Source organism: Apis dorsata, unplaced genomic scaffold (assembly GCF_000469605.1).
Source record: "Apis dorsata unplaced genomic scaffold, Apis dorsata 1.3 scaffold_279, whole genome shotgun sequence".
Classification (NCBI taxonomy): Eukaryota; Metazoa; Arthropoda; class Insecta; order Hymenoptera; family Apidae; genus Apis; species Apis dorsata.
Window position 1 is genome coordinate 291,901 of NW_006263555.1, and position 11,287 is coordinate 303,187.

The window sequence follows — 11,287 nt, forward strand, 5'->3', positions numbered from 1 at the left end:
TAGAGTAAGAAAGGCAATCTTGATAAACTGTACCCTAAGATCAATCAGTCTAATACTCTCCATCGAATCAGAAAAAATATCTTTCATCCTATAATCTCGTTTAATCTTAAATTACAATTTTGTTCAATATTTTTTTCGATACAAAATATAAAATGATTCTAAAAATATTTAAATATGAAAATATTTAATCCTTCAAAAATTTTAAATTTAATTTTAAATTTGTATGAATTCAAATGATAAAACACTCTGAAATAATAATTATATCGAGTCCTCAGTGTTTAAACTTTAGACTTTTAGACTCCCTGTTCGAATATCTTTAAGGAGCGCGATAAATACAGGAGGATCAGCATTAGTGGTCAGGACTTGGAATATCACGGACTACGAATTATATAAATCCTCCGACAAATCCAGATGGCTTTAGCACGTGTATAAGGTGTAACCGAAATCATAGAATGGAAGAAAGAAAATTTAGTAAGTATAAATTTTCATTATAATTATTTTTTTTTTAAATTTGAATATAAATATAAAATTATCCAACATTGTTGTAATTTCAATTTTTATTTAAATTAAAAAAAATTTTTTTAGTATATTCAGTGTATTTTTTAGAAAAGAGATGCAAATTGAGTACAACAAGTTTTTACAGAGATAACAAAATTTGAAAAAAAAAAATATCAAACTGACAATAATAAAAATAAAATATACAATATTCCAGTGTGTATTAATTTTAAATTTTTGTTCGAATATATTAAATTCGAAAAATTTATACTTTTGAATGTAAAATTTAACAAAACAATTAAATATATTTATCGTTTTATTTATATATGTGAATTATAAATTTTATCTATTCATGCAAAGTCATCTTTTTTCGTAAGTTATATACGTTATTACGAAATATATTTTATAAAGTTCTGGTGGAAGCTCATACGTATGGTTGTACTACTACTGGCTACTGTTATACATGTATACATAATACGTACAGTGAAGAAACACGCCATCAGCAAGAAAGATCTTTCTAACCTATATTTCTAGCTCTGTCAACCTTCTGCCGTGGTAAGATAAGAGATACTAATATGCTTTTTCTGTATCTTTTCTGTAAATTGATGCAAAGTATAAGTGACAACAAATGTGACGAAAAAAAATTCAATTTTTTAAAGTTTGCAATTATCAAATGGAGTAGATAATGTGATTCCTAATAATGTGAAAAATTTATAATGATTTTAATTAAAAAGAATTAACGATATTTCTGATTTAAATTATTCTGAAGAATTTTTTTCCCATTATAAAAATGTTAAAAGATTAAAATTTATTTAATAAACAATTTCTCGCGTATTATGCGCATCTTAAAATCTAAAATTTTCCCGAATATTATATTAATTCAATGTGTGCTCGTTTCGACGCTTTGTAATAATGTTACTAACAGTTTACTACGAACTAGACGTAGACACTTGGAGAGAAGATACGTTTGAAACGTAATCTGATCACTGCATCGGCGCGTGTATCAATTACGTTTGTCGTAATCCGTGCTAATCAAGCGCAGTTGGCTCAGATAGCGTTGTACAACAGAGATAATGCAAGGAAATGGCGAGGATACGTTGACTCCATTGTTCAAGCAGTCTCTGACGAGTGACTAATTACACAGCGTGCTCACTGTGTACCCGCGAATGCATTATTGTATCTCGAAGAATGCTTGTTGGCCCTTCGTTCAAAGAAACGTTCGTCTTTTTACCTGCAAATGAAAAAAAAGAAAAAAAAAAAAGAAAAAGAAGAAAAAATAGGAGAAGAAGAAGCAGAAGAAAATGAGAGATATAGATCGATCTAGATCTAAATCTATATCTAGGAAAAAAATAAGATTGTTTTTAAGATTATTTTCTCGATAAAATATTTATCCCTTAGAAAAGAAAGAAATAAACAAATAAAAAATTTAAGAGTTTTGAGAATTTCGAGAAAATTTCGAGTTATGCAAATTTAAAATTATATCTAGTAAAAATAAAGAATAGTAAAAAAAAAATAAGATAAAAAAAAGAAATTTTAATTCACCTTTTAATTCAGCTTCGTTTCTCAACTCATTATCCTCAAAATGGTGTCTAATGTGATTTACACAACTCCTCACTATGCGACAGACACGAGCTCCAATTATTTTCGTAGCAAACGGAACGAAGACAATTGTATTCGAACAATTACGACTGAAATATAAAGAAAAATTCTTTGTTTAAATAGAAATTATTCGTAGAAATTATAAAGCCAATTGAAAATTCAATTTTTCGCTTGATCTTTGATGCATTCTTTCATTTTGATAATTTTTAATGAAAAATATAACGAAGTAATTCTATTAAAATAAATCGATTTAACTATTTTTAATAGATTTAAATATTTTTGTAAATTATGCATAAAATAATCGGGAGATTATCATTTATATTTTTTTCTCTTCTTTGTGAATATGCAATTTTTTTCTATTGTCATTTTTTCTCTCTTTATTTTTCTCCTAGAAATATGGTCTATCATTACATCTTCATCTCTTTCGTTCCACACTTCCGATGTCGTCGTTCCGAACGATACGTTCGAATGCACATGGCATTGGTAGCTTTAGCTTCTCAACTAATTAAATTTCCTTCGTTCCTAAGAGTGACATAGGAACAACAGGAAATTCCCTTTTCGTTCCCTGAACATAGGTCCCCCACTTCCGCAATTCAGCAATTGCAGTGTTCCTTACTCCGGATCTTTCCCCGGCTCGAATGGAATTATGATCCAAGAATTATCGTCATTGGTCGCGTTTCGTCGCATCGTCAATGCCCTCTGCGAATTTTCCTTTTAGATTATCGAGATAAGGAGAAAAGGTATTCGTGGAATATTCGTATATCTTAATTTGAGAAATGAAGAAAATTAGTAATCTTAATATTTTTTAAATAAAATTTTTTTGCCGTATTAGTGTTAGTTTATATTGATTGAAATTGATCTATAAATCTATAAATTAAGAAATATTTAAGAGATAATCATTATTTTATTCGTATAGTTAAGAATATGTTAAGAAACTTGAAGAAGATAAAAAAGATAAAACTAAAAAGTATGGTTTCTACATAGTTAAAGTAAATTTACCTCAGTGATGATGGATATGTACTGACTTTAATTTGGCTGATCTTTCTTATAGTTATTTCACTTTGAAGTTATATTAAATCTGAAAAAATGGAACAATAATGATGTAAATTAACATAATATGTTAATTCCAATCTGAAATACTTTTGCAAAGAGTAAATCCATAAAATATAAATTATTTAAATAAATATATTTTAATTTTTTATTAGTTTAATGTTCATTTTATTTTTGATTTTATTTCGTATATTATTTGAAATTAATCGAGATAATAGATATCATAATTATGATATATATTTATACATAAATTTAGTTATTCATAGAAATGTAATATTTAATTTATTTTTAACAAATGTATCGTACATATGCATTTCTATTATTTTTTCTATAGAAATAATTGTAATATTTGATACGTTGTTTATAATGTATGTATGTTGTTTTAATATATGTAATATATTTTCAATGTAAATAATTTTATAGTTTGTTGAGAATAACATAAAACAAAAAAAAATTATACAAATTATTTAAACAAGAATTATTTTATCAAAAAATATAACTCTATTAATGTAACTTTACTTTCAGAGAATTTTTAAACGATAATACAGCTTGTAAAATCAGTATTTGCAGCGTAATATTTTTTCCAATGTTTTTCGAAGTGTAATAGTTCTCGTTAAGTTCAATTATACTAGTCATATACGAGAGTAAAATCGATGTTTGCTGCGTAAAATTTTATTAAGTAAATTTATATGATAAAATTTATGGATAAAATTGGAATCTATGTTTCTTTGTCAATTTTAATTTAAATAAACGCGATAATATTACTTTATTTTATTTTTACATACATATTTTTTTTTTCTTTACAAATACATAGTTCGTATTACTTTTATAATATACATTCGATTTTTCCAAATATCAAAATATTTACAAGTAGATATTTTTGGAAGCTATATATATTTTGAAGTTCAAAACCAATTTATACAATCCGAATGAACATTTTGAAAATATTAAAATTAGAATGTCAATAGTAAATAGTAAATATAATGTAAATAGTAATCGAATTCCATTAAAAGTTTGTATTAAAATTGATCTAGATTCAAAAATACAAATTTTAAAAATACAAATCTCAATTTTATTGAATAATTCGCTATAATCTCTATATAATTGAAAAAAAAAAGAATAACGAAGCACTTTTAAAATTGTAACTGTAAAAATTAAAAATTGATTCGTTATTATTAATAAAAGAACATGTTATACATAATAAGATAATATATACATAATATAATATTATACATAATAAGAATATATTATAAGTTATGTTAAGATTTTGTATATTTATTATCCTGTTAATATATTAAGATTAAACTTCATTCACAGTTTCCTCAAATTAAAGATTTTGTCTTATTAAGACTTATACCATTCTCCTTTTAATCCACATAATCGTAATGTGTAACTGGATTCAACGGTTCGTTACCATAATAGGATTTCCCGAGGTTCGCCAATCTAACCTCAAAAACTCGTCGATTTTTCCCATAATCGTTACGTCTTTACCGAACATTTAATAGCGTTGAGCGTATGCCAAAATCTGCTCGTTTGTGGTGTGGCGCGTGAAGAGAGCCGGAAATCGTGGTTTCACGACGAACACGTATGCCACAAGCCAGTATACGCGTGCAATAATTCACTGGTCCGTAATAACGAGTTGGTAACTGGCTAATGAATAACTGGTGAAAATTAAACAGTTCACAAATCGAGTTTCGAGTTTCCGCGCGCGAATCTGTGAAACAACAGTCACGATTCACTATATTACTGAGCTAATAATCGCTATGCCAATCGTGCTAATTAGCAATTGCGAGAGAAAAAATAAAAGTATCCAAAACTAACTTTTATACTTATTTGATATTTGATTACTGGCAATGTGATTAATAGTTGATTGATAATTTAACGAGGAATTTTAAAGAATCGAAATAGTTTTGAATTATATGGTTTTAACTACAAATACATGATAACTACAAATACTTGTACTGTACTTTATTAATTACACAATTAATAATAAATCTGTAAAGTTGTAATATTAGTACCTGCTAACAGAATTCTATTACCTAAAAATTAGTATTATCTTAAAATTAGTAAATTAAAATTAACATATTAAATTAAAATCATCCTCTTGATAATATAAAATTACGATATATACGATTATAATTAAACTTATGTCCTAAGATTCAAAAATCCAAAGTTACATCTATTATATAGTAAAAAAATTAAGCAGATCGCATAACTGCGTAATAGTAAACTATGTGTTTGAATGTCGACTATGCTCGCTAGACCGAAAGATCAACACAATTTGAATACATTCCGGTAGCTAGATTAGCAGGTATGCTCTGTAAATACTCTGCCTAATTATGTGCTGTACTATCATCATACGAATATTATATTCGTTTCCTTTTTATAAAATTCATTCAACTTTCATCACGAATGAAAAAATGAAAAAAAATAATGATAAAGAAACACAAATGATCGAGTATCTTAAAACTAAAAAAAATCAATCTATACAAAAATGAAATTATGTATTAAAAATAATTTTTGTATAATATGTAAACTTTTTAAGTTTTATTAAGATTATACGTAATTAAATTCTTAAATAAGATAAATCAAAGAATATAGATTTTTATAATATTCTAATTTACTACTTTATAAATTAAAAATTAGAATCAATAAATGTAGAATTTAAAAAAAAAATTCAATTCAAAGAATAATAAATAATAAACATTTTAGTTAGATATATAATAGATGTTTCCAAATAATGTGTATCTACGTAAGTACATATTATCTATACCTCTGCAGATATGTCGCATTATGCACATACCTTACATCCGATTATACAAGCAGATATAGGATATGCACTAGTGGCTAAATTTAGATAAACCGATCCATTGATTGAATATGATCCTAAATTTATTATTTGAATATTGATACATAGATGAAATATAATACATTTCGTTAAACTCTTTAAGTTTGCTTTAATATGATAATTACTTCATTGATCCATATTGTTATTATTTACTATTATTTTTCGAATAAATAAAAAACTTAGAATCTACTTACTGAATTGAGCTTACTATTTTTCATTTAATTTACAATCTTTGATATCTTTCATTAGTATTTCGTTACATAGAAAAATAATCTTTTTGAATTATGATTTTAATTGTGTTTATTTTCGTCACGTGGTTTTATTTATGCCAGAACATAACGTTTCGTATCTTTGAATGAACGTTATTTATGATTTAACCTAAATTAACGAAACAGCAAAAAGAAATCTAAAGAATTATTAAAAGTATTAAAAACATTAATATAACAAACAAAATGTACATATGTAATATTTGTGAAAAGATATATTATTCTTTTTTTAACTTATGGTAATGATTTCATGGTATAGAACCATGTCTTCGCTCTCTTTGAGTAAATTAAAAAAGAAAACATCAATAGAAAAGATTAATAAACAAAAAAAAAACATTAAGCGATTTGATGGATTAACAGAAGAAGAAGTACAACAGTATACTTTGCCAGATTATCTAGAAATGAATCTGGATTTAGTTTTTGTTGGTATAAATCCGAGTTTAATGGCAGCCCATCGTGGTAGATATTACGCAGGTCCAGGTAATCATTTTTATAAACTTTTACATGAATCAGGATTAACACCTCGATGTTTAATTTATGAAGAAGATTATAAACTTCTTCAATATGGAATCGGTCTAACAAATATAGTGACTAGAGCTACAAAATCTTCCGCTGATTTAAAACGTACAGAAATCAAAGAGGGTTCTAAAATCATATTAGAGAAATTAAAACTTTACAAGCCAAAAATTGCTGTTTTTAATGGCAAATGTATTTATGAAGTATTTGCTAATAAAATAGGTAATTTTAATTTTGGATTACAATTAGAACGCATTAATGAAACTGCAATTTGGGTCACTCCATCTAGTAGTGCTCGTTGTGCAAACTTTCCAAGAATGACAGATAAATTACATTTTTTTACTGCATTAAAAAAATATTTACAATTCTTAAAAGGAGAAATCAAAGATATTAATATACAAGAATTTTTATTTGAAGGAAAATGCAAACAGTTTATTCCAAAAACATCAAAAATGTGGAGACGAAAAAATGTTTCTGCATTTTTACATGGAGGAAGAATTGCTAATAAAGATACCATATGTTTAGATACATCTGATGAAAATATTGCAATAGCTTATAGTACAGAATTCATTGTAAAGAAATTTCAATCTAATGAAAATAATAAAACTAATGAAATATCTGAAACAAGTGAATCTGATTCATCACAAAACTTTGAAGAATGTATTTCGCAAAATATTGTAAAAACATTTTTTGAAAATGACAAATTTTCACAAAAAAAACATTTACTATCATTAAATAATGAAGAGACAAAAACAAATCAAATCTCAACTAATAATTTAAAAAATATAAAACAAAAAATAAAAACAAAAACTAAAATGAAAAAAAATTTTTCTCAAAAACCAATTATAAAAAAAGATTTTAAAAATAATATTGATACAGAGTTCATAAATTTGATAAAACAAAGACTGGAAAAAAAAAATAATAATCTCGATGAATAAATTGAATGTTTTTATAATTAATTTAATATTAAACAATAAAAAATATAATTAGTAATACAAATAATACAAATTAAATATTTTTTATATAAAATTTATTATTAATTAAAAAATTAGATTAAAGTTGTATTTCATTAGATTGTTGAATGAATGATGAAAAAAATATCAAAATTTGCAATAATATAAAATATATTTATTTAAATTTGAGAAAAAGTGGATATACAAATGTAACTTTCTTTAATTCATAGTATAAAACAAATATATGAATATTTTATGTCTTATTTTACCCTAGCCATATAATCATTAAAGTAAAAATTAATATAAAAATATGATATAATAACTATAATACAAAAATAAGAAAATGGCTAGTAAAAGGAATGCAGATCTGATTGATATTTTATAAATATTTTATAAATAAAATAACCAGATTAAGATAATTTAATAGTCTTTTCTCACATAAATTTTTATCAGAAATTAAAACTATCATATTTTAAATTAAATCACATAGAATATACCAAAAACAGAAATCTTAAAGTATTTAAAATTTGATAAGATATGACTCAAAGTATTTACTATTAACACTTTTAAGAAGATAAAAATCAAAATACTGCAAAAAATTTAATAATGGTTTGGAATTATCACAGATAGAACAAAATTCCCCTTTATCTTTATGCCATTCTGTTAGCTATTTTCTCATTTTTTAATAATATATTATATATGTATATATATATATATATATATTAATAAATATAACGTAATTATTTAATTGAGGAATTTTGTTAATATTACAATTTTGATTTACTTGCTTCTATAAGTGTTTTTAGTTTTTGAGTAAGCATGATATTTCCAGTAATCTTTAATTTTTGTCGAACGAATGCCATTTGTGGATTCAATTTACCCAAAGCCTGCATGAATAAAATAATTTATAAATTAAATATATTATTTACATGTTTGAAATAATATATTAATATAAAAAAAAATTTACCATTTGAATCATGTCAGCATCTTCAACAGTTAATATTGCATCAGGCTTTGATTTTGGTTCTCCTCTATATACTTCAGATTTTTTCAAATCCAAAGCTTTAAAACAATAAAAAAAAAAAAAATTAAAAATAAAGTTTAGAGATTAACATAAATTTAAAAAAGAAAAAGTATACTTACTCCATTGTGTTTGAAGTTTTCCTTTTACCAAAATATGATAAAGAAATATTCCATTGATTTTTTTAACTTCATCTGAATTTGCTTTTACATATTCAGCAATTTTAAAAAATACTGCATCACTTTCAAGAGATGTGTTACTAATGTCAGATGAAAGATTTTCTTTTGATTGTATAGATATTGTACTTGTTAAATCAACATAACCACCTGCAATGCAAAAATTCAAAACATAATTTTTAATAATTATATTGAAAAAAATCGAAAAAAATATTGAAATAATTATATTAATCAATTATATGTAAAAAAATTGTATGAAATATTATGCATTTTTATATTTTAATAATTCTTTTAAAAATATAGAAACTTATTTTTTATTTATTTACTTTTATATTTATTTTTAAAATATGATTAAAATTAATATATAATAATTAGTATATAAAGCTTAAATAATTTCTAATTTTATAATTAATTAATTATTACCTGATAAAACTAATATATTTTCTTCCACAGTATGTGTTTGAAAATGTATTCTATTACCTTCTTGCCACATGTCCGTTCGTAATGTTTGACCTGGGATTACTGGTTTTGCAAAACGTGTCTGTGATATTCATTAAGTAAATTAATTTATATAAAAAATCTCTATTCATTTACATATATATAATTTTAATCCTTTTACTGTATAAATGTTATAAAATAAAAAAGATAATTAAATTATATGTATTGTGTATTTTACATATCTAATATTATAAAATCTTATAATAAATATATAAAAATGATATTAATTATATAAATATCTATAAACTAACCTTTACAGCTTTAAAGAGACTTGGATCACCACCAGTATAAGTTTGAAGAACATGGCGAACGGAAAATCCAAGCGTACATAATCCATGTAGAATTGGTTGTTTAAAGCCAGCTATCATTGACATATTTGAATCAATGTGCAAAGGATTTTGATCACCACTTAATCTGTACAAAGCAGCCTAAAAATTCAAAAATAAGATTCAATTAGAAAATTAAAAATGATTAGAAAAAATTATTATTTAAGTTTTTTTCTTGGAAACTATTTAGAATTATTCAAAAATATAATTTCAGACAACAAATTCAAACAAATTGAATATATGACATCATACTTGATCTTGACTTGTTTGTTGAGTAACCGATATATCTGGTTCTCTATTTGGAGATTCAATAGTTGGTATAATATATGAAGATGTTCGTTTTCCTTCAAAATTACCAGCTCCTAGTATAAATATTATCATTTGGCCTGTAGATAATTTATCTTTATTACTAGTATCAAATGTATCATCTGCAAAAAAAGAAATATTTTAGTTTTATTTTACATAAAATAATATTATTTATAAAAATGATATTCACGTACGTTGTATTATAACTAAGGCACCTTTTCCCTTATCTACTATATCTACAATTTTATAACGTGTTTCCACCGTAGCTTCTGTAGGTAATTGTTTATAAACTTCAATATATTGTTCTCCATGTAAAATCTAAATATATAATAAATTCATTAAATATTATTTAGAGATATTATATAAAATAAATTACCTTTGTTGGATCCAATTCAATATGTGGTAAAAACTTTTCATACATAGAAAATTCCAAAGCAACCATTGGAGCATATATAACGTAAAATGTAGGCAATACAGCAAAATTGCTGTCATTTTCATATAAATAACGAAAATCAGTTGGTGTTTGAACAGAGGCGCCAACTGAAGCAAAAATTATATTTTGTATTTGCATTTTAAATTTATATTTTTAAATTCATATTTTAAATTCATTCTATTCCTTTAGTTAATAAAATATAATATAATTTTTAATCAACTATTAATGTAATTATAATTAAAATTTAATGATAATTGTACCTCCTAATGCATATAATATAGTATCCCGGTAATTGTAAGTATGTCTAAGGACGTCACTGTTCTAAGAAAAAAAAAATTTATAATAAAACGTAATAGTATTTAATTTTAAGTAATTAATTAAAATCATTATCTTAATTACTTGTGATTCAGAAGTTTGAGAATTCTCGGATTTCGTTGTTTCAATTGCAGTCATGAATTCTCCTGTTACTTCCTACAAAATATAAGAAATTTAATATTTTATCAAGCAATAAATTATTTATAAATAAGATAATAAAATAAAATAATAAAAAATAAAATTATATATAATTTTATATATAATAAAAAATTGTATGTACCTCAATAGAATTAAAATGTTTAGCATTTGACATATCAGTAATAACTTGCCATTTGTTTTCAACATCTTCAGGAGTGATTTCGCTTGATAAATCTTGTCTTAATATGGATCCCGATGAACGAATTACATGACCTAGAAATAAATATTTAATATTATTAAAAAATTCTTTCAAAATTATATTTTTTTTCATTTATATTTTCCATTAA

At 23.9% G+C, this 11,287-nt stretch overlaps 2 protein-coding genes and 2 long non-coding RNA genes across 4 annotated transcripts in view; 2 read left to right on the forward strand and 2 right to left on the reverse strand.

Moving 5' to 3' along the window:
- Positions 1-6: 6 nt before the first annotated feature.
- Positions 7-11,287, forward strand: part of LOC116185776 — a 16,196-nt gene continuing 4,915 nt past the window's right edge. The window contains exons 1-2 of the long non-coding RNA XR_004150685.1: positions 7-471; positions 2,927-2,931. This is a non-coding gene — a long non-coding RNA (uncharacterized LOC116185776). The remainder of the gene's footprint in view (positions 472-2,926; positions 2,932-11,287) is intronic.
- On the reverse strand, positions 801-2,255 carry LOC116185775. Its single transcript, XR_004150684.1, has 3 exons — positions 2,038-2,255; positions 1,429-1,726; positions 801-1,090 (listed from the first exon to the last, which is right to left on the reverse strand). It is a non-coding gene; the product is annotated as an uncharacterized LOC116185775 (long non-coding RNA).
- LOC102672067 (G/T mismatch-specific thymine DNA glycosylase-like) lies at positions 6,292-7,755 on the forward strand. Its single transcript, XM_006616826.2, has one exon. It carries the CDS (start codon positions 6,495-6,497, stop codon positions 7,710-7,712), a length of 1,218 nt encoding a protein of 405 aa, XP_006616889.1. The 5' UTR covers positions 6,292-6,494; the 3' UTR covers positions 7,713-7,755.
- The window catches only part of LOC102672209 (peroxisomal multifunctional enzyme type 2), a 5,191-nt gene continuing 1,833 nt past the window's right edge, over positions 7,930-11,287 (reverse strand). Inside the window, exons 6-16 of the mRNA XM_006616827.2 lie at positions 11,083-11,213; positions 10,887-10,958; positions 10,748-10,808; positions 10,431-10,594; positions 10,249-10,372; positions 10,001-10,176; positions 9,674-9,850; positions 9,348-9,465; positions 8,871-9,074; positions 8,695-8,789; positions 7,930-8,614 (exon numbers count right to left, since the gene is read on the reverse strand). Of these exons, the coding sequence (XP_006616890.1) occupies positions 8,495-8,614; positions 8,695-8,789; positions 8,871-9,074; positions 9,348-9,465; positions 9,674-9,850; positions 10,001-10,176; positions 10,249-10,372; positions 10,431-10,594; positions 10,748-10,808; positions 10,887-10,958; positions 11,083-11,213 (1,442 nt within the window). The 3' untranslated portion in view covers positions 7,930-8,494. The remainder of the gene's footprint in view (positions 8,615-8,694; positions 8,790-8,870; positions 9,075-9,347; positions 9,466-9,673; positions 9,851-10,000; positions 10,177-10,248; positions 10,373-10,430; positions 10,595-10,747; positions 10,809-10,886; positions 10,959-11,082; positions 11,214-11,287) is intronic.